This window comes from Carassius carassius, chromosome 17, assembly GCF_963082965.1.
Source record: "Carassius carassius chromosome 17, fCarCar2.1, whole genome shotgun sequence".
In the NCBI taxonomy this organism is placed as follows: domain Eukaryota; kingdom Metazoa; phylum Chordata; class Actinopteri; order Cypriniformes; family Cyprinidae; genus Carassius; species Carassius carassius.
In genome coordinates this window covers 166,388-190,000 of record NC_081771.1, presented here as the reverse complement: position 1 = coordinate 190,000, position 23,613 = coordinate 166,388, and the positions used below count along the sequence as shown (strand labels likewise).

At 40.1% G+C, this 23,613-nt stretch overlaps 2 protein-coding genes across 3 annotated transcripts in view; one reads left to right on the top strand and one right to left on the bottom strand.

The window, feature by feature from the left end:
* LOC132160671 (protein TMEPAI-like) overlaps positions 1-3,597 on the top strand; it is a 21,607-nt gene extending 18,010 nt beyond the window's left edge. Inside the window, exons 3-5 of the mRNA XM_059570305.1 lie at positions 1,874-1,879; positions 2,990-3,037; positions 3,162-3,597. Of these exons, the coding sequence (XP_059426288.1) occupies positions 1,874-1,879; positions 2,990-3,037; positions 3,162-3,572 (465 nt within the window). The 3' untranslated portion in view covers positions 3,573-3,597. The remainder of the gene's footprint in view (positions 1-1,873; positions 1,880-2,989; positions 3,038-3,161) is intronic.
* A 10,183-nt stretch (positions 3,598-13,780) lies between these two features.
* On the bottom strand, positions 13,781-23,122 carry tgm8 (transglutaminase 8). 2 transcript variants are annotated; one of them, XM_059570304.1, is made up of 13 exons: positions 22,974-23,122; positions 22,347-22,508; positions 21,670-21,906; positions 21,103-21,221; positions 20,805-20,933; positions 20,243-20,420; positions 19,978-20,113; positions 19,782-19,891; positions 19,039-19,281; positions 18,655-18,933; positions 17,785-17,948; positions 16,889-17,022; positions 13,781-14,060 (listed from the first exon to the last, which is right to left on the bottom strand). In XM_059570304.1, the coding sequence occupies exons 1-13, from the start codon at positions 23,014-23,016 to the stop codon at positions 13,877-13,879; spliced, it is 2,118 nt and encodes a 705-aa protein (XP_059426287.1). In that variant the 5' UTR covers positions 23,017-23,122; the 3' UTR covers positions 13,781-13,876. The 2 variants fall into 2 exon arrangements, with proteins under 2 accessions (XP_059426287.1, XP_059426286.1); XM_059570303.1 differs by having other exon boundaries at positions 13,782-14,060; positions 22,347-22,511.
* Positions 23,123-23,613: the final 491 nt, after the last annotated feature.

Below are 23,613 nucleotides of genomic sequence, written 5' to 3'. Positions count from 1 at the left end.
CGATATGATACATCTTCATTCACTGCTACGAACTGATGGCGGTCATATAAGTACGATTTAAACTATGCTAATGCACTTCCACTGATGCCAACAAAGTGTTCAAGTCTATGCAAAAGAATGTTGTGGTCAATTGTGTCAAACGCAGCACTAAGATCCAATAAAACTAATAGAGAGATACACCCACGATCAGATGATAAGAGCAGATCATTTGTAACTCTAAGGAGAGCAGTCTCAGTACTATGATACGGTCTAAATCCTGACTGGAAATCCTCACATATACCATTTTTCTCTAAGAAGGAATATAATTGTGAGGATACCACCTTTTCTAGTATCTTGGACAGAAAAGGGAGATTCGAGATTGGTCTGTAATTAACTAGTTCTTTGGGGTCAAGCTGTGGTTTGTTTTTTGATGAGAGGCTTAATAACAGCCAGTTTGAAGGTTTTGGGGACATGTCCTAATGACAATGAGGAATTAATAATAGTCAGAAGAGGATCTATGACTTCTGGAAGCACCTCTTTCAGGAGCTTAGATGGTATAGGGTCTAACATACATGTTGTTGGTTTAGATGATTTAACAAGTTTATACAATTCTTCCTCTCCTATAGTAGAGAATGAGTGGAACTGTTCCTCAGGGGGTCTATAGTGCACTGTCTGATGTGATACTGTAGCTGACGGCTGAATGGTTACAATTTTATCTCTAATAGTATCGATTTTAGAAGTAAAGTAGTTCATAAACTCATTACTGCTGTGGTGTTGGGAAATGTCAACACTTGTTGAGGCTTTTTTTTTTATTTAGCCGCTGTATTGAATAAATACCTGGGGTTATGTTTGTTTTCTTCTAAAAGAGAAGAAAAGTAATCGGATCTAGCAGTTTTTAATGCTTTTCTGTAGGATATGTTACTTTCCCGCCAAGCAATACGAAATACCTCTAGTTTGGTTTTCCTCCAGCTGCGCTCCATTTTTCGGGCTGCTCTCTTTAGGGTGCGAGTATGCTCATTATACCATGGTGTCAAACTGTTTTCCTTAACCTTCCTTAAGCGTAAAGGAGCAACTTTATTTAAAGTGCTAGAAAAGAGAGAGTCCATAGTTTCTGTTACATCATCAAGTTGTTCTGAGGTTTTGGATATGCTAAGGAATTTGGATACATCAGGAAAATAACTTAAAAAGCAGTCTTTTGTGTTAGAAGTGATGGTTCTTCCATACTTGTAACAAGAAGTAGAATTTACAATTTTGGCTATATGAAGTTTGCAAAGAACTAAATAATGATCTGAGATATTATCACTTGGCTGAATAATTTCAACACCATCAACATCAATTCCATGTGACAGTATTAAATCTAGAGTATGATTTCGACAATGAGTAGGTCCTGAAACGTGTTGTCTAACACCAATAGAGTTCAGAATGTCTATAAATGCTGATCCCAATGCATCTTTTTCATTATCAACATGGATATTAAAATCACCAACTATTAAAACTTTATCTGCAGCCAGAACTAACTCGGATTTAAAATCACCAAACTCTTTAATAAAGTCTGTATGGTGCCCTGGTGGCCTGTATACAGTAGCCAGTACAAACATAACAGGGGATTTATCATTAACATTTGTTTCTCTGGATAATGTTATATGAAGCACCATTACTTCAAACGAGTTATACTTGTAGCCTGCCCTCTGAGAAATCCTGAAAACGTTGTTATAAATTGAAGCAACACCTCCACCTTTGCCTTTTAGACGTGGCTCATGTTTATAACAGTAATCTTGGGGGGTGGACTCATTTAAAATAATGTAATCATCAGGTTTTAGCCAGGTTTCTGTCAAACAGAGCACATCTATATTATGATCAGTGATCATATTATTTACAAAAAGTGTTTTCGTAGAAAGGGATCTGATATTCAATAAGCCAAGCTTTATCATTTGTTTATCCATATTGCATCTGTTTTTTATTTGTTGAACCTCAATTAAATTGTTAATCTTAACTTGGTTTGAACGTTTTTTTTTTTTTTCTAGTTCGGGGAACAGACACAGTCTCTATAGTGTGATATCTAGGTGAAAGAGTCTCTATGTGCTGAGAATTAACTGACCTCTGTGACGGGAGGCAGCTAGCAGACGGTCGGTTTAGCCAGTCTGTCTGCTTCCTGACCTGGGCCCCAGTTAGTCAAGTATAAACACTAAGACTATTTGCCATATTTCTAGAGAGAAGAGTGGCGCCACCCCAGGAGGGATGAAGACCATCTCTTTTAAACAGGTCAGGTCTGCCCCAAAAGCTCGTCCAATTGTCTATGAAACCTATGTTATTCTGTGGGCACCACTTAGACATCCAGCCATTGAGTGATGACAATCTGCTATGCATCTCATCACCACGGTAAGCAGGGAGGGGACCAGAGCATATTACAGTGTCTGACATCGTGCTTGCAAGTTCACACACCTCTTTAATGTTATTTTTAGTGATCTCGACTGGCGAAGTCGAACATCATTAGCGCCGGCATGAATAACAATCTTACTGTATTTACGTTTAGCATTAGCCAGCACTTTTAAATTTGCCAAGATGTCAGGCGCTCTGGCTCCCGGTAAATATTTGACTATGGTGGCTGGTGTCTCTATATCCACGTTCCGTACAATAGAATCACCAATAAATCAAGATTGAAACAGAGCCAGATGTGTGAGAGGTGATCACATTAATGCTGAGAAATTATGCTTTCAGAGTCTCTTCTAGACTAACTGTAGGAAATCAATGTATATAAATGATAACAAAAATCATATATATTGTACATTTCACATCCTTATATAAATATAAGGACCTAAAGTAATCAAATGATCAGTGAAACTCAGAATTGAGCTGAAATCCTAGTATTATGTGAGCAGAAAGAGAGAAAATGAACTCACCTCAATTTTAAAGTGACTTAAACGATTAAATTACTCAGAAGAATGTCAGACCGGTTTCTTGGTTTGTCCTGTATAATTTGTAATGTGTTTCTCTCTCTGAAACACATTACAGTCTGTGGTCCTCTGACGGTCCCAGCTCTTCTAATGTCATGAGTGAGGTATGATTTATTTAATCAATAACTGCATTTATGTGCAAAACTTACTCTGTACTCTCATCAATAAATAATGTGCTGCTAGAACGCTGCTCAGGATCTGTTTGACTCTTGTCTCTGTCTCCCGCAGGTTTACGCTCCGGACCGTGTGTCGTCGTATCTTCAGCGTGAGCGTCTGTCACGCTTCCAGCCCACGTTCCCGTACCTCCCTCACGCCATCATCGACCTCCCGCCCACCATCTCTCTGTCGGACGGAGAGGAGCCTCCTCCGTATCAGGGCCCCTGTTCCCTTCAGCTGCGGGACCCCGAGCAGCAGCTGGAGCTCAACCGAGAGTCTGTCCGAGCGCCGCCCAACCGCACCGTGTTCGACAGTCCGCTCATCAGCGCCGCTCCGCCGGCGTACAGCGAGGTCATAGGTCACTACTACCACCACACATCAGGGACTGGACACACAGCGCTGCTGCAGGGAGCGATACACATCAGCCGCTCGGACGGAAGAAACACACGCAACAAACACAACGCCAAAGCACAACACGTCTGACGCCTCTCTTCCTCTTCTGGGGCCTCCTTCATCAAACACTGCATCTTACAATCATCTCTCAGATCTATCAATTCCCAGCTGTGATTTCAGTGTGGCTAAAAAAAATATATGAGCATAAATGTGTCCCTGCAGCACAGAAGCAGTCATCAGTGTCACAGACGTATATTTGTAGAAATAGACAACTATACATTGTGTGGGTAAAAATTATACATTTCTCTTTGATGCCAAAAATCATTAGGATATTAAGTAAAGATCATGTTCCATGAAGATATTTAGTAAATATCTTACCGTAAATATATCAAAACTTCATGTTTGATTAGTAATATGCATTGCTAAGAACTTCATCTGAACAACTTTAAAGATGATTTTCTCAGTATTTAGATTTTTTTGCTCCCTCAGATTCCAGATTTTCAAATAGTTGTATCTCAGACAAATATTGTCCTCCGAACAAACCACACATCACTGGAGAGATCATTTATTCAGCTTCAGATGATGCATACATCTCAATGTAAAAAAATTAACTCTTATGACTGGTTTTGTGCTCCGGGGTAACATTTATTCTCTCTCTTTTAACATTTAATTCCTGCTGAATGCCATCAACAAAAATCAGCCGTCTACATAAAAACTGGACTCGATTAAGAGCTGTTTGTGTGCAAAAATAGAGCTTACATTTTTAACAGCAAGACCAGCTTATATTTCCAGAAACCTGCAGTACTGACGTGACGCCAAGCGCTTCTCCACGTCAAAACCAGTTTTTACAAAGAGGCCCCTGATGTCGGCCGAGAGGCAGCGCTTCAGACTTTCCCTAAATATTTCTGTGTTGTTCGTCCTCAGTGCTCTTAGTCTCTCTGTACTCAAACAGAAACATTTCCTTCCCTGAGCGATGGAGAGAATCTGGTCTTCCTCTTAGGAACAGTAATCGCAGTCTTGTGATTCTTCATCAGTTCTTCTGTTAAATGTGCATGACTTCCTCATGAGAGTTTTGCACAATATTCAAAGCATCCGACCGTTTTGGAGCAGATATGGAAGTGTATGTGGTCAGAGAGAGAGTTGAAGCGCCACGCTGTGCCTCCTGTGTGTGTGTGTGTGTGTGCGCTACTATATGAATATATATACATGTATATGGAAAACTGAAAAACAAACTTAAAAGCACGGTTTTAGAGTTATTTATATAAATGTCTAAAATTGCACTATTTTGAATATAACGATGTGATCGGTCCACAGATGGTGTGTGTCCTGGACGCTGGTTAATGATGTGTGCGAGAGCGTGAACTAACTTTGAACAGATCTGAATCAGTCCTAGAGATCAACGCTAGTCGTTTTTCAACTAGATTAACTAGTGTTAGCTTCGGTTTCTTTAATGTATTTGCCTTCATTTGATTCTAGATTCTAGGAACCTGAATTCACAATCACTGTTCAGTGATGAAGCTGTTCAGAGCGTAATGGATTTCTGCGTCTGGGTTCACATGCGGCGTCTCTTATAGCACTTTACCAACTCGTGGGAGGACAACAATCGAGCAGCTGTAAACCAGCACTAAAGCAAACGAATATGCAAATGCTCCCCGATCGTACGACACACGCAGAGCTGGAATCTCATCATGGGAATGATCCTGAGCTGATCCCCTGAATCAAACACAATCTCATTCACTCGCTGCCAGAGAGTGAATCCCATGATCCGTCTGCACTCGTCCGTGCGCTCGGGGAATATCGGGTCCGATTGTGCCATGTTGGGTTTTACTCCAGAGAACCGCTGCTAACAGGAAGTCAATGGCTGGAGAGAGGAACTCAACGTAATCTAGTCTAAAGAGTCATTCCTTATTATAGCTTTGGTCGTAGAATGATTCATTTGCTGTTTTTATCATATATATTCCATAACATAATCGACTGAATACAGACTTAAATCCAGCGGTTTAAATTCCACACTAGTTAGTTGGTAACTAACTACCCATGTGTCATTCTGTTAATTATATTTTAATCATAAATGTTTAGAATAAATTGTTAGCTATTTTTTATAATATAAATTCCATATTATAAATGAGTAATTGGCCGAATGCAGACTTAAAATCCGATTGTTTAAATTCCAAACTGGTTAGTTGATAACGCACCAGTTAGTAGCTAACTACTTGCTGTAAAGAATTATTATTGTGTGCATTTTTTATACTATTTTTTTCCAATTATAGTGAATTGTCTGAATGTAGACTTTAATGCGACGGTTTGTATTCCAGTCTAGTTAGTTGTTAACTAGTTACCCGTGGGTTGTTCTCTCTCCAGCCGCGGCGTAATGTCTTCCCTTTGAGATGCCAGTGTGTCACATGACCTGTCAGCCAATCAGGAAGTGAGTGTATGTATGATGAAGATGATGATGATGATGATGATGATGATGATGATGATGAGGTAGTTTAGTGGAGAGAGTTGCAATATACCGACTGTTTGCCTTTTGATAATGTAGTTAGTCGTTTAGCTCAGATTAAAGATGTACTAGTTGTTTTTTGTTATTGTTGCTTCTCATGTAAAGGTCATTTATGTTTTGTTCACTCATTAAACAGACGGCAGGTTTGTGCTTCCAGTCGCCAGCACAGACTCGTGTGTGTGTGTGTGTGTGGGTGAAACACTAAACATCTGCATCAGAACGCATCTAGTGAAATCAAGCACAAGTCTGCTCATCTTCATGATGCTTTAGTCTAGATGAATGAGTTTCTGGGCACTCAATCAAATCACTGAAGGCTCTCTGTGTGAAAGAGGCATTTCCAAAGAAGGACTTTCTCTCCAGTGATTGCAGCTCTTATGTTTTCTCTGCTGTTGCATTGCTTTGGGTTTGAACATGCCATTAAACGCTCTCTGTGATTGCAATATGAACATACTTACATCGAGAATCAGCGGTCCTGTAGATTTAGTGACACGCCTGTTATCTTCTGTAACGTCACTCTTTTATTTTTATTTATATCAGATTCTGAAAGTGTTACTGTGTTTCTCTTTGGAACAGTGTCTGTTACACACCATCTCATGCATTTCAGTTAGCTGCCAATTATATGAATAAAACATTATATAAAATAAAACATATGTAGGCTGTTTTTGTACCTCCTTTGTGTTTGTATACATATTACTTTTGTGTGGTTGATGTCTTGTGTTTTCAAAGATAAAGAAGCACATCAGAAATGGACTTGCACTAACATATGAAGGTAATAAATTAATTAATAAATTAAAATTTCATAAATTAAAAAGCATGACTTGTACATTCTGATAAAGTGAGAATATGAAGGAAAAAACTGATACATTTTAATATGAATTTGCTGCAGATGCTGATATTTCTATGTTGAAATTCTTCTGTTTGTGACGTAAATCAATGAGATCTTTATAACAGTAGAGCAGATACTGATATTAAATTATCGATATATGAGTCTGTGCTCTGTATCTCCAGTGATGTGTGTCAGTAAGATGAGATGTAAATGATCTGCACATATAACACAGTGATGGAGAGCTGAAGAAATCAAGGCTCCTCAGAAGATGTGAGATGTTCTGGAGGCTTGTGAAGATCATTCCTCCGCTGAGGAACAGTGAAAGTAAAGCTTCTGGAAACAAACGCTCCTCAAAAGATCCTGAGGATCAGATTTGAGACTCTAAAACATGATTGATGGAGAATCAAGTAAAGCTGAGCTGCTTCAGTCCAGTAAGAGTTCATCTGGAGATATTACTGACCTTATTCTGACCTTTACTTGATCACAATCAGACAAGATTTGACAGCAGACAGATTGACTGAACTATCGGAGAAGATGTGCAGTAGATTGATTGTGTTGATGATTTACAGTAGGCTTTAAAGGGTTAATGACTCTAAATGTGTCTGTTCTTCTTCAGATCCAGCAGGTGGCACTGTAAGACATGTAACTTCAGGGTTTGTCCAGCAGATAGCAAGCTCGACTCAAGGATGATGTTGACATAGTTTTAAAAACCATATTCATATCATAATCATATCAGGAATCTCTGCTTCTCTTCTGAGCTTTATCTGTCAGAAAGCTGGTGATCCACTGACAGATAGAGCTAGGAACAGAGAGCGGGGTCAGTTTGGTCTGGAGGGCTGTTGGGATGATGGTGTTGAAAGCCCAACTAAAGTCCACAAACAGGATCCTCACACAAGTCCCTGGTTTGTGCAGATGTTGCAGGATGAAGTGAATCCCATGTTGATCCATGGACCTGTTTGCTCGGTAACTGCAGGGGGTCCAGTAAGGGTCCAGTGATGTCCTTCATGACGACTGATGTCAACTTTCACATGAAACGACTCCTGCTCCTCTTTATTTGGTCATTTCTCTGTTACACAAGACGTCTCGTGACCCTGGAATGAACTGTTGTTGAGAAACTCAGTAACAAACTCATTTTCAGGGAGCTGCTAAAGGAAGGAGGATTTCTTGTTAAATGATTTTGTTATGTCATTATAAGATGACTCACGGCGCAAAATTGTCACAATGTCAATCACAGCAAAAATCTATTTTATATTATGTTAATTTAGATTTGTTTGTATATGCATGATATTATTTGCATGTTGCTTTTGGAAGAAAAAGTTGCTAGAGTAGTCTGAGAAGTTGCTAAATTTAGTTGCACCGCGGCTGGTCAGTGACCTGATGAAGCGAGTGTGTGTGTGTGTGTGAAGTGAAGTGACATTCAGCCAAGTATGGTGACCCATACTCCGAATTCGTGCTCTGCATTTAACCCATCCAAAGTGCACACACACACACACACACACACACACACACACACACCCGGAGCAGTGTTCATCATTTATGCTGCGGCGCCCGGGGAGCAGTTGGGGGTTCGATGCCTTGCTCAAGGGCACCTAAGTCGTGGTATTGAAGGTGGAGAGAGAACTGTACATGCACTCCCCCCACCCACAATTCCTGCCGGCCCGGGACTCGAACTCACAACCTTTCGATTGGGAGTCCGACTCTCTAACCATTAGGCCACGACTTGTGTGTGTGTGAGAGAGTGTGTGTGTGTGTGTGTGTGTGTGTGAGAAAGAGTGTGTGTGTGTGTGTGTGTGTGTGTGTGTGTGAGAGAGAGAGTGTATGTGTGTGTGTGTGTGTGTGTGTGTGTGTGTGTGTGTGTGTGTGTGCGTGTGTGTGTGTGTGTGAGAGTGTGTGTGCGTGAGTGTGTGTGTGCGTGCGTGTGTGTGCGTGAGTGAGTGAGTGAGTGTGTGTGTGCGTGAGTGTGTGTGTGTGTGTGAGAGTGTGTGTGCGTGAGTGAGTGTGTGTGTGTGTGTGTGTGTAAATCTTTTCCTATCAGATAAAAAGTTTATTCTGCTTAGTGGTTTGCATAGGTTTTCACTGCACATACACTTTGCATCTTAGTGTTTCTATCCAGCATTTTTAATGCAATATTCTAAAATGCTCATAAGAAAAAAGGTGGATAGAAACAGTTAGTATTGATGAGAATCGCTGCTCTTCTCTCTTAAGGCTCTGGCTGAGGCTCAGGACCCATTGGGCTGTGATGGATGATGATGATGAAGGTAGACTGGAGACGGACGAGAACATCACGCAGCTGGACGCTCTCGCAGACGCAGCTAAAGAAATCAGTCCAAGGTTAGTTGATTACAGGAGTTAAAGAGCAAAATAATCAAAAGTCATTTAGCTTATTCTGTAAAATATTAAATGACTGAAAACTGTTTGTGACATGAATGCATCTATTAGTTGAGATGTTATTAAGTGCTATATTGAAATGTTAACTCATGCCATTCATGGTGAAATGTTTTTAATAACTTAAACGATACACACTATCATTTCGAAAGACTCAATAGAAGTTTTTTTTGTCTATTTATCCATCAAGGACACTTTGAATTGATCAGAAATAACAGTAAAGACATTAATAATGTTCCAAATTATTTCTGTTTCTAATAAATGCTGTTCTTTTGAACTTTGTTCATCTGTGAATCCTGAAAAAATTAATATATCATGGTTTCCAGAACAATATTGAACCGTTTCAACACTGATAATAATCAGAAATGTTTCTTGAGCAGTAAATCATCATATTATCATGATTTCTGAAGATCATGTGACACTGAAGACTGGAGGAATGATGCTGAAAATACAGAAATAAGTTACACTTTAACACAGATTCACACAGAAAACAGATGATTAAATAGTAAAAATATTTCACAATTTTTAATCAAATAAAAGTTGCCTTGATGAGCAGAAGAGACTTCTTTCAGAAACATAACAAAATCTTCCTAAAGCTTAAAAATTACATAAAGCTATTTTAAGAATACATTTGAATTACTCAAATAATTAGACGTGCTTAAACAAAGAATTTTATTACAATAAAACATATGGTGAGAAAAAAAATAAAACATTTCATTGGGCCCGAAACATGTAATTTATTTTAAACATTCAATAAACTAAAATTGTAGTATAAGTTTTATGATTTTAATGAATTAGATATGCTTATTCATGTGATTTATTCTTCGAAAAGGAGTTGATCATTCATGTCTGTACCTGATGCACAGAACAGATCTCCACTAGTTCAGTCATGCTGAAGTGAATCCTAACACATGAGCTGTCCCAGGTCTAACACACCTTAAAGCCCACGCTGTGTTCTAGTGCTGTCATTCATAACTCTGTGACAGATCACGTCATTCAGAGAGCGAGCGGCTCGTCTCAACTCGTCCTGTGTTACTGCGTTATTCATCTGGAGGGCCGAGCGCTCCACGGGGGGGCAGAGACAGGCATCAGTATCATCAACACTGGGACAGGTGAAGGTTTGGCTGGGTGGTGATGTTTGGTGTGGCATGATGATAATAATGACATGGAGGAAGGGAGTGAGTGTTTGATCTGGTTCTGGACTAAATGTCCTCACGTCTATTGTGAAATATTTGAAGACATTCGACTGCTCCCCTCCAGTTCAACAGGCTTATAATGAGGGGTGAGTTTAGGGCTGATAGAAAATAACATTAACCTGACAGAAAATCAATGCAAGTCTATGAAATGTCATGTGTGTGTGTATGAGATAAAACAGGTTTGATTACCAGAGAATGGGAATAATCAGTGTTAAACAGTTAAATAAAACAATGTGATAACACTTTACCAACATTTACCAATTAGAAAGTTTATACTACCGTTCAAAAGTCTCTTCTGCTCTTCAAGGCTGTTTATTTGATCAAAAATACAGTTAAAATAGTCCAATACTATTATAAATTAAAACTTCTCTGTGTGAATCTGTGTTAGAGTGTAATGTATTTCTGTGATGCTCCGCTGTATTTTCAGCATCATTCCTCCAGTCTTCAGTGTCACATGATCTTCAGAAATCAATGATAATATGATGATTTATGATCAGTGCTGGAAACTCTTGTGCTGCTTCATATTTTGTTCTTGTATTTCTGATCAAATAAATGCAACCTTGATTAACATAAGAGACTTTATAAAAAGGATATTCAACATGGCAATAAGTCTATTTTTATTATTTTTTTATGCGTTTTATATATATATATATATAATTTAAAATACATTTTGCCCTCCATATATTTGAATCCAGGAACATACATTCATATTTGAAGCAAAACAATTTTATTAATGAATTTGTAAGTAATGAACTACTGTATGATTGATTGGACGTGTTCTCTTACCCCTAAAACAGATTTTGAAATATATTTTGGTATTTGAGGGAGAAAGTAAATATTTTGCCAGTTTCAAAAACATATTTCATTGAGCTTCACTGTTTAAGGCGTAATATATTTAGGCCAGAAATAATCTTTTAGCTTTTTTCTCAGTATGGGGTTTGTCATGTTTGGGGTTTCGAGGCTTGTCTTCCTCTCCTCATGTGACGTTGATGGTGTGTGTCTCAATCAGGTCCAGTCATGTCTGGGTGGAGAAGATCTGATCCCTGCTCGATGAATATAAAGGTAAATCAGTAGCATAACTCGAGAGGTTGAAGATCTGATTGTGAGAACTTGTCATATTAATATTTGTAAGTTAAAATTTACACTCACAGCTCTGATGTGAAAACTCGTGTTTTGAATTGGAAGTTGTAGATTAATAGTCACAAATGTGTAGAATGACATTCACACAAAGAAAATGACATACACACATGTTTACGACATATTTACTTTTGCACTTTACTTCAGTTTCGCTGCACAACGTCAAGTCGGCACTTACAACCTCTCAGATCTGGAAGTACAAGTTCAAATCCTAGCGCTCTGACTTTTGCTACTCTTTTTGCGGTATTCTGTTGCAAAACTCACTTGTGCACTTGTATATGCAGATGTGAGAGAGCAGAGCTGTGGGCGGGGCTTTGGTGCGAATGAAGACATTTTATTGGTCGATGCCCGACCAATGAACAACGCCAATTGTTTTCACTGAATATCCTTAGCTTTGACAGGAGTTTAAGACACTGCATTCATTTTGCCATTCAGGTATTATCTAGTAGACAAATAATGCAACATATTTTATATGTATATCCCACTGCACTGCATATTGCAGAGTAAACTCGCTGTACCAGAGCATGCTTTGATCTCACCGCCACGCGGTCACGTGGTTCATGGAGCTATCAATAGTACTAAACTAAACGTTTTGTTAATATGCTTGAAATGTATTAATTGGGACAGACAGCAGTTTTATTATATTTGCAGCGATTTCTAGTAATTTGTAACTCACAAAGTGCATTGATTATGCATGGATAACTACATTGACTAATGACTATGCATTACAATAGCATTTTATACTGGAAAATGGAACAGCATTATGTTCTCATACTCCTCCTTGGCAGTTAAATGTGACTAAACAATAAAGTGTAATTTATAACCAATAAAATAACTGTACTACATGTTAACTCAGTCCTGTTTAGGTAATTTGAAGAGATCATGGTACTAAATAATATGCGCAATAATTATGATCCATGAATGACCATTTGAAATATAACATTTTCTAATATGGTTATTATTTATACTACAATAACTGTAGTATTTAGGTTTAAATTCCAGTGCAAAGAGGCACACTTTAAATTAGAGGCATTTGGTGGCCAGAAAGATAATATTCATATGCAATTCCATTGCTTAAACACTAGATGGCCTTGTTGATGTTTAATAAATACATGTATTTAGCTCTACTAGTTGCTCAAAACAGTATTTCTGGTCATAAGTGCTTATTTTTTAGGTTTTGCTGTTTAATGTACATTTAGACATTATTAAACACTCGTTTTTTATAAAAAAATAATAATAATAATAATAATGTTGCATTTAAAAAGGTTCATTACTGACAAGCAAATTAGGAATTTAACCCAATGAAGAAGTTAAAATTACTTTTACAAAACATAAAAATAATAAAAACAGCATTATATCGCAACTCTGGTAGAGTGATATGCAGTGGGATATACATATAAAATATGTGGCATTATTTGTCTACTAGATAATACCTGAATGGCAAAATGAATGCAATGTCTTAAAATCCAGTCAAAGCTAAGGATATTCAGTGAAAACAATTGGCGTTGTTCATTGGTCGGGCATCGACCAATAAAATGTCTTCATTCGCACCAAAGCCCCGCCCACAGCTCTGCTCTCTCACATCTGCATATACAAGTGCACAAGTGAGTTTTGCAACAGAATACCGCAAAAAGAGTAGCAAAAGTCAGAGCGCTAGGATTTGAACTTGTACTTCCAGATCTGAGAGGTTGTAAGTGCCGACTTGACGTTGTGCAGCGAAACTGAAGTAAAGTGCAAAAGTAAATATGTCGTAAACATGTGTGTATGTCATTTTCTTTGTGTGAATGTCATTCTACACATTTGTGACTATTAATCTACAACTTCCAATTCAAAACACGGGTGTTTTGATCATTGTCTGTGTGTGCAAATTGAAAGATTCAACTCTTCACATCAGAGCTGTGAGTGTAAATTTTAACTTCCAAATACAAATATTAATATGACAAGTTCTCACATTCATATCTTCAACCTCTCGAGTTTAGCTACTGATTTACCTCCATAGATGAACGGCTTCAGTGATGGACTGCAGACGGCCGAATGTGTTTCCCAAAACTATGAATAAGTCCATCTTTCTGAGCAATGCTGTAACTCATGATGTTCACAGACACTTTGCCTCTGATATAATGACTTTATTTAGCATATTTAGTGATGTTTTCACATTATTCACATGGCATCTGCTCATACTCACTACTCAGATAATTACTCCAAACCTCCTTTATTGAATCAACAGAGACTTTTTGCTTTAAATGTTTATTTATTCTGATTAAACAGAGTTGAGATGATGATTGCAAATCATCTGTGATGTTGTTGGCTGGTGTTTGTGCGAATACAAGCTCCGATGGTTCTTGTTGTTCTATCGTCTGATGCTGAGGAACCCCAGCCGTGTCGCTGCGGGCCGCACGTTCACATCCACACTGGCTTTAATGTCTCTGAAGGTGGAGCTGTCGAAGTTGGCCACCAGTTTCTTCGGTCCGAGTCTGTAGGGCTTGAAGGTCACCTTTAGCGTGATTCTCTGACCCGGGCCGAGCTCCACGGTGCTGCCGAACACAAACACTTCATCTGTTAAACGCTCAAGAACCACTGTGTGCTTTAACTGAGGACACTCTACATCAGGGTTTGAGAGTTTGATGAAAAGGTCCAATAAGTCTACATGGTGAATTTTTTTTTTTTAAACAAAAACATGTTTTATGAAATACATATTTTATAAAAAAAAAATCAATAAATACATTTTTACATTTTATATTTCCATAAACTTAAACTTTCATAACTTTTTTTGTAATATCTAGAGTCCAACCTTAAGTTATAAACCAAATCTATTACAATTTAGGCTGGAAGTGTCATTTTTAGGTCTATGCTCTAAAAGCGGGAACTTATTAAACAATTAAAAAAAGAAACATGGAAAGAAAATGATAAAATAATAATAATAAAATATTTAAAAATGTAAAAAAAACTATAAAGGTATAAAGGTATTTAATCCAAATATTAAAATAAAGCTATAGGAATTAAATCACAATGAAATGAATACTTTGAAAGTATTAGAATTTATTAAATAAGTTCATTAAATAAAATAAAGTGCTGTGCTGTGCTGTGCTGTGCTGTGCTGTGATGTGCTGTGCTGTGCTGTGCTGTGATGTGCTGTGATGTGCTGTGCTGTGCTGTGCTGTGATGTGATGTGCTGTGCTGTGCTGTGATGTGATGTGATGTGATGTGATGTGCTGTGATGTGCTGTGCTGTGATGTGCTGTGATGTGATGTGCTGTGATGTGATGTGATGTGATGTGATGTGATGTGATGTGCTGTGATGTGATGTGCTGTGATGTTCTGTGCTGTGCTGTGATGTGCTGTGCTGTGCTGTGCTGTGCTGTGATGTGCTGTGCTGTGATGTGCTGTGATGTGCTGTGATGTGCTGTGATGTGATGTGATGTGATGTGCTGTGATGTGCTGTGCTGTGCTGTGCTGTGATGTGATGTGCTGTGATGTGCTGTGATGTGCTGTGCTGTGATGTGCTGTGCTGTGATGTTCTGTGCTGTGCTGTGCTGTGATGTGCTGTGCTGTGCTGTGCTGTGATGTGCTGTGATGTGCTGTGCTGTGATGTGATGTGCTGTGCTGTGCTGTGATGTGCTGTGATGTGCTGTGATGTGATGTGATGTGATGTGATGTGATGTGCTGTGATGTGCTGTGATGTGCTGTGCTGTGATGTGATGTGATGTGCTGTGATGTGCTGTGCTGTGATGTGATGTGCTGTGCTGTGCTTTGCTGTGATGTGCTGTGATGTGCTGTGCTGTGATGTGATGTGATGTGATGTGATGTGCTGTGATGGGCTGTGCTGTGCTGTGCTGTGATGGGCTGTGCTGTGCTGTGATGTGCTGTGATGTGCTGTGCTGTCATGTGATGTGCTGTGCTGTGATGTGCTGTGCTGTGCTGTGCTTTGCTGTGCTGTGATGTGCTGTGATGTGCTGTGCTGTGATGTGCTGTGCTGTGATGTCATGTGATGTGCTGTGCTGTGCTGTGCTGTGATGTGCTGTGCTGTGATGTGCTGTGATGTGCTGTGCTGTGATGTGATGTGCTGTGCTGTGCTGTGCTGTGCTGTGATGTGCTGTGATGTGATGTGATGTGCTGTGATGTGCTGTGCTGTGCTGTGATGGGCTGTGATGTTCTGTGCTGTGCTGTGCTGTGCTGTGATGTGCTGTGATTTGATGTGCTGTGATTTGATGTGCTGTGATGTGCTGTGATGTGCTGTGCTGTGCTGTGCTGTGCTGTGATGTGCTGTGCTCTGATGTGCTGTGCTCTGATGTGCTGTGATGTGATGTGATGTGCTGTGATGTGCTGTGCTGTGATGTGCTGTGATGTGCTGTGATGTGCTGTGCTGTGCTGTGATGTGCTGTGCTGTGATGTGCTGTGATGTGCTGTGCTGTGCTGTGATGTGCTGTGATGTGCTGTGATGTGATGTGATGTGATGTGCTGTGCTGTGCTGTGCTGTGCTGTGCTGTGATGTGATGTGATGTGCTGTGATGTGATGTGATGTGATGTGATGTGCTGTGATGTGCTGTGCTTGGCTGTGATGTGCTGTGCTGTGATGTGATGTGATGTGCTGTGATGGGCTGTGCTGTGCTGTGCTGTGCTGTGCTGTGATGTGCTGTGCTGTGCTGTGATGTGCTGTGAGGTGCTGTGCTGTGATGTGATGTGCTGTGCTGTGATGTGCTGTGATGTGCTGTGCTGTGCTGTGATGTGATGTGATGTGCTGTGATGTGCTGTGCTGTGCTGTGATGTGATGTGATGTGATGTGATGTGATGTGCTGTGATGTGCTGTGATGTGCTGTGATGTGCTGTGCTGTGATGTGCTGTGCTGTGATGGGCAGTGCTGTGATGTCATGTGATGTGCTGTGCTGTGCTGTGATGTGCTGTGATGTGCTTTGATGTGCTGTGCTGTGATGTGCTGTGATGTGCTGTGCTGTGATGTGATGTGATGTGATGTGATGTGATGTGCTGTGCTGTGCTGTGATGTGCTGTGCTGTGATGTGCTGTCCTGTGATGTGCTGTGATGTGCTGTGCTGTGATGGGCTGTGATGTGCTGTGATGTGCTGTGATTTGATGTGCTGTGCTGTGCTGTGCTGTGCTGTGCTGTGCTTCGATGTGCTGTGATGTGATGTGCTGTGATGTGATGTGCTGTGATGTGCTGTGCTCTGATGTGCTGTGCTCTGATGTGCTGTGATGTGATGTGATGTGCTGTGATGTGCTGTGCTGTGCTGTGATGTGATGTGATGTGCTGTGATGTGCTGTGCTCTGCTGTGCTCTGATGTGCTGTGCTGTGCTGTGCTGTGATGTGCTGTGTTGTGATGTGGTGTGTGCAGAGCTGCTGGACTCACCTGGACTGCTCTGTTTGTTTGAGCAGACCGCTGCCAGTGAGTGTGACGGTGCAGTTCTTGAGCGGTGAGGGCAGAGGATTCTCAAACACCACCTCAGCGTTCATCTCACTGTCCTGCAGAGGAGTCCCGCTCACCTGAGACACACACACACACACACACACACACACACACACACACACAGGTTACTGATCCACTTACAACCAACAGTGCTGCAGAAACTTACTGTTAGTTAGTAGTTAGTTACTTTTTATGAAAAGTAATGCGTTACGTTACTTTTAAGTTACTTTTAAAATCTGGATAGGGCTTGTTTGTTTGTTTTTTATATAAAAAATTCTACTTTTACAAATGTAAACCCTTTCACACCAAAAGTGAAGTGATTGCGTTTCAGGCTGAAGGAAATGTCAATTCTGGTCTGTACAGTAGAGGGCGCCGCTCAAACTAATCACAGGAGAAGAAAGTTCAACTCTATTCAGCAGAAACAGAAATTAAACACAAGTGTGTCATTTCTGATTATTAGTATGATTGAAGTGAATCATCGAAGATCAGTAGCAAAGACATTGGTGTATAGAATGGGATTAAATACATAAGTAAACACATGTTCATATTTAGTCTAGAACTACAGTAAGATCATGTTCACACATAACACTCTGCACTGACTCTTGATGTCTGTCACCATGGCAACACCGGAGCTGTCACTCAACACATGGAAACAAAGTAACTGCTGTTTCTTATTTCAAAAAGTAACTCCTTCTAAATTACAAAGTATCGTGTTACTTTACCAGTCACTTGAAATATGTGATCTGATTATGTAACTCATGTTACTTGTAATGCGTTAATCTCAACACTGCTGACCAACTCAACTCAAATCAGCCTCAGAATGTGTGTGAGACACTCACTGTGACTCTCAGCGTCGGACTGTGAGGAACCACGTCTTTCTCCGCCAGATAAACTTCCTTCGGGTCGTTTTTATCCATGGTGATCACTGAGACTTTGATGCAGTTGTTGTCGAGCAGATTCGGCCCGTATGCAGTAAATGGCAGCTCGAAGGGAAGGGTTTGCTCTGAAACAAGCACACAAGGACATGAGTCTGTGTATTTGTGAATCAGATTAATGATTCAAAACCACTCAGAGATGATTTCAGCTGGAATCATACCAATGCAAGTGATGTTAATGTTGGGTTTGTGTAGTTAACTGCTGGGTGAATCTCAGAAAAACACACACACCATGGTTGGTATAAGGTAGCTTACTGTGTTGTTACATTGTTTTTACTTATTTGTTGTAATTTATAGAAATTAAATGAAGTGTAAAATTAGGAAATTAGAAATATTTACTTTGAGATTTTACGTCATTTTATGTTCACACCCATTTTAATTTTATACTCTTAAAATTACACTTCATTTTCTTTATATAAAGTGTGTATGTGTTTATATAGCCAATTTTTATTTGTTTATTTTTATTAATATTTTTGTATTATTATTTAAGTATTTATTTAATTTCTTTTTATAAACTTAAAATCTTAAAGTAAATAGGTTCAGCTAAAAAAGGTTTGGAAATCCCTGATCTAAATGTAACATTACATTTTACAAGAATTCTTCCACTAGATTTGTTCAGAATGCCGTTTCGTTTAACTAGTCTATATGTTGTAAATATAAAAACTAAGTAACTTTTTACTGTATGTTTTTACTGCTGGTATTTCTGGTGTTGTTTGTGTCGGTAGCTCTTGAAAGCAAGCTGACGCTGGTTAGTTGTCAGAACTAGTCCTGTACCTGTGTTGGGTTGCACCTGTAGGTCTGTGGTGTTACTCCAGACGTCGGCCGCCGGGTTCCCCGTGTATCTCATGACCTGAGCACTCATCTTCAGCGTCAGATCCTGGGCTTTGCTGTTCTCGCTCTTCACAAGCAGGTTGAGTCTGATATCGGCTCCGTTCAGCGGCGCTCCGTCCAGACTCAGCTTCATCTGGACGCTCGGACGAGGCGTCTGGCTCTCCTTCAGACCCGTCACACGCTTCACGGCCTCATCATACACCGCTCTCTCCTTCACTGAGCCTGAGGAGCACAGTCTCACATGCTCAGATGTGCTGACAGATGCTCAGGTATGAGCTTTGTGTGCGTGTGAGGAACTGTAAGTGTGTAAGTGTGTGTGTGACTGACCCTCTGGGTGCTTGTACTGGTCAGTGATGTCCTGTCTGCTGTTGCTGCCCACAGCTTTGGTGCTGATTTTCTGTCCGACAGTCTTCATGTCTGAAAGGATCTTCTTCTTGGAGCCGTTGGCCATGACCAGCCATGTGATCTTGTCTGCATTGACCTCTCCGTACACAAAAGGTACGTCGTATTTGACATCGGTGTGACCCTCCAGGATGGCCTTGACCGGCGCTGGACCGCAGCAGTAAGAACCTGGACCGAGTATAGAGAGATTACTTCTGTTAAACGCTTCGGTTTCCACTGGAGATTCACTCGTCTAATGTAACTCATATATCGTGTGCTGATGATGCACGCTTTGATTTATTCTCTAAATCAGCTTTCCCAAACTGGGGAAAAAGTCAAATGTAAAAATCTTTTGTATAATTATATTATCTTATGTACTAATTAGTAGTTATTTACTAATAATTAAAAAAAATGTAAAATTAAAATGAATAATCATTTATTAAAAATGACAAAAATGTTTTAAATCACAATTTATTAGAAGTAAATGAATCAATGAATGCAACACTGAAAATGTCAAATTAAAGTAAATCTTTAAAAAGTAAAATTTAAATCCAAAAAAAAAATGTCAATCTTTAAAATAAGACTCTTACTATATATATATATATTTATAATTGTAATAGCCTCAAATTAAAAGAAATAATGTATAAATCGAAAGGTGTGTGACTCTGTAATATCTGTGATGTGTTCACCTGAGCTCCTCTCCTGCGGCGTTGGATCCAGAACCTGCCAGCCGTCGTAGAAGGAGTCCTTAGAGAGATCGGGACGCCTCATCCAGCCCTCCACCCAAACGTGATAATTCCTGCAGCACATTCATCATCAGAGTCACTCCACTAACAGTAACACAATCACAGACCCCTAACGTGACCTGTGACCTCAGAAGCTCACCAAACACTGTCCTGGTTTCGTTTGGGTCGCACGCCGTAGTCACTGAAGTATTCATCAACGACCAGGTTCTGATCCGTGTCGTGAGCCGACTGATAATTAGTGACGACGCGACACGGGATCCCCAGACATCTCAGCACTGCAGACACACCACAGAGCGATTACACTTCACTCACAACATACACCATCAGTTTGGTGCCGGACAAAATCTAAACTATAAAATATGTTAATGTAACAAAATGTAGCTGTGTGTGTAGCATGTGTGTACCGGTGCACATGACCGATGCAAACACCCAGCACTGTCCGAATTTGACGGGATGGCAGTCGTATTTGATCCAGCGTCTCAGGATATCCACACTGCCGTTCCAGTTGGACGGAAGCACGCCTCCGATGTACGTCCCGTCCCACTGACCCATCAGCACCCCCTTATCATCATCAGAGTTGATCTGAACACATCAATACTCATAATATTCAGAAATTCAAATGCTCATCTGCATAGGTTAATGAGGTAGCTCATTTAATATTCAGCACTGCTCATCTGCATAGGATAATGAGGTAGCTCATTTAATATTCAGCACTGCTCATCTGCATAGGATAATGAGGTAGCTCATTTAATATTCAGCACTGCTCATCTGCATAGGATAATGAGGTAGCTCATTTAATATTCAGCACTGCTCATCTGCATAGGATAATGAGGTAGCTCATTTAATATTCAGCACTGCTCATCTGCGTATGCTAATGAGGCAGTTCTGGTCCACGATCAGATATGAATGTGTTGCTGTAATGTGTCTCAGTGGAGAATGCTGTGGTGCACCCAGCAGGTGTTTTACCATGGCGCTGACCACTCGGCTGATGTAGATGGGGTTGCAGCGCGCTGAATAATCCTCTGCTGCGTTTTCAAGACACTTGGGGTTCACATCCAGCAGCTTCAGACAGATGTCAAGGATATCCTCCTCGAACTGCAGAAAGCACAGACACCAGCTCAGATCAGTGTGTGTGTGTGTGTGTGTGTGACTCATGCTCTTCAAGGCTGTATTTATATGGTCAAAAATACAGAACAAACAGTAATATTGCGAACAACAAATTGAAAACAGAAATCTGAAAGAGAAGTCTTGGAGAAGCTCTCACCTGACCGAAGTCCCAGCTGGTGGTGGTGATGTATTCATCCACTCCCTGATACACGATTCCCTGCTCGTTCAGGACATACTCCTGTCGCTCCGCTTCATTCTCCAGAAACACCGCGTCATCTGCAGAAACCAGACAGTTCACGTGGGGATAAAGTCAAACATTTAGATATTTCTCTCTTTTTGCAAAACTTTTAATTGCTGCAGAACATAAAAACTGGACTCGATTAAGAGCTGTTTGTGTGCAAAAATAGAGCCATGATTCTGGATAAATTGAGACTTTTTATTTTTACGTGGAGGTTGTAGTTCTGAAGAAAAAATATTAGACAACTAAACAAAATCTGAATGGAATGATCCAGTGACTCACTCAAGACTAACTCGTTTCATTGTTTTTAAATGAATGATTCAAACACAAATACATTTTTAACAGCACCTTTTCACAAACTAAAACAGGAGTTGATGGGTGGAATTTAAATTGAAACTTTACAACCAGTATCTGATTCTGGAATTGGAATTGATTCTGGATTCAGAACCCAATGAGACACTGATGAGGATGATCTGGGATCATCACCTTTACTCCAGGGGTTGAAGAGCACGGTCAGGGCGCTCACGCTGGAGTAGGATCCGCTCTTCACGCTCAGAGAGTACAGACCGATGCAGGCGTCTGACGGACACAGAATGGACAGCGTGACGGAGGACGGCGAGCCGCTCAACACCTTCACACTCCAGCGTTTACTGACACTGGAGCAGCGCTGTGGGTCTGTGCTGCAGGACAAGAGCGTGCCCTTCTGTTCACACGCTCCAGGACCTGACAGAGACACACACACCTTACTGACTCTTCAGAGTTAACATACATGTACAGCAGGACTGGAGAGTGTGAGGCTAAACTACCAACCAACAGTTTGACAGAAGTCTCTTCTGCATTTACTTGACCAAAAGCACAGTCAAAATTATGAAATATTATTCTAATGTAAAACAGCTGTTTTCTGTGTGGTTCTCTGTTAAAGTGTAATTTATTTCTGTTGAGCAGTAAATCATCATATTATTCTGATTTCTGAAGATCATGTGACACTGAAGACTGGAGGAATGATGCTGAAAATACAGCGGAGCATCACAGAAATACATTACACTTTAACAGAGATTCACACAGAAAACAGCTGTTTGAAATCCTAATAATATATCACATTTTTTACTATATTTTTGATCAAATAAATGTTTGTGCTGTGTCTGTACTGAGTGTTTAGTTACCTGTCTCCACAGTGATCTGGATGTCGTTGTGGTCTAAACGCTCGGCGCTCAGGATCAGACTGAAGACTTGTCCTCTGCGGATGATCAGACGCTCCTCCGTGATCTCTTTGGTGTGATGGTCAGTGTTGTTCTTCACACACTGCAGATCCACCTTCATCACAGCTGCTGGAAACACACGGTTACTTCAACACACAACTAGTCCAGCAGGTTTATTTCAGAGCTCTTGCCAATTAGATAAATGACACTGTGACACACGCTGACACAAATCATATTTCATAATCATATAATCAGAGCTGAAGATCAGGTGTGGTTGATCTGATGAATGAAGAGCAGTCAGATAACAGATCACCAACACTGATCTCATGATGTTTGGTTCCCTAAACCTAACCCTAACGTCCCCCGTGATGAATCAAACTTTACTAGGGATTTTAACCACTAAGAGACTAACAGAAATACAACTGAAGAGTAAAATCACGTCTAGACTTATAGAGTACAGATCAAAAACTATAAAAGCCTTTCATGAAAGGTGAAGTGTATAAATTATCCTAAACATTTACTAGTGTGCTAATATTCACACAAACTGAAAATCTGAGTATAGATTTATAACTAGAAATGAGTTTGACTTACCCTGATCTCTGCGGACAGAGTTCCTGCTCAGATTCTCACTCATGCTCGTCTCTTCAGATGTGTGTGTGTGTGTGTGTGTGTGTGTGTGTGTTTGTGAGGAGCTTTATAAGAGCCGATCCCATGAGACGAACGCTGAGCAATCAATACACCCGTTAAGAATCTGTCAGTTATTCATGCGTAACTCCTCCAGCGGTGTGGAAATACAGTAATCATCTCAGTTATGCTGTTATTACATCACTGCTGTTCACCAGACAAACAGAGAATGGAAAATTAATTAACCTGAGAATAAAACGGGTGGGAAATCAGTATTTCACTGTAATCAGCACAAACATGTTAGTTAACTTCAGCTGAGTGAAACATTCGTTACAGTATGTTGTTCATCTTTGTTAAAACTGTTCATGTCTGTTAAACAATACTAACAGATACAATAATTAACTTACAAACTTGTAAACGCTGCTTGATCTGTGCAGATTTCTCTCCTGATTCAGACCAGAACACTTCTTCACTGGAGGAAGTGTTATTATGGATTATAGACTCTATGTGTTTGAGTTAAAATCATCTTAATGCTGGATGTGTTTCAGGTTTTGTCTTTTGTGCTGTGGATTATTGTGATGTTTTTATCAGCTCCATCATCAGGTCA

What these genes read in the sequence shown, in the direction of transcription:
- tgm8 (XM_059570303.1), bottom strand. Translation starts at nt 23,016, where the DNA reads ATGAGTGAGAATCTGAGCAGGAACTCTGTCCGCAGAGATCAGG. An exon ending in CTTCAACCCCTGGAGTAAAG is followed by an intron (nt 21,222 to 21,669) that starts GTGATGATCCCA and finishes TGGTTTCTGCAG; the next exon opens with ATGACGCGGTGTTTCTGGAG. An exon ending in CCAGTACAAGCACCCAGAGG is followed by an intron (nt 18,934 to 19,038) that starts GTCAGTCACACA and finishes TGTGCTCCTCAG; the next exon opens with GCTCAGTGAAGGAGAGAGCG.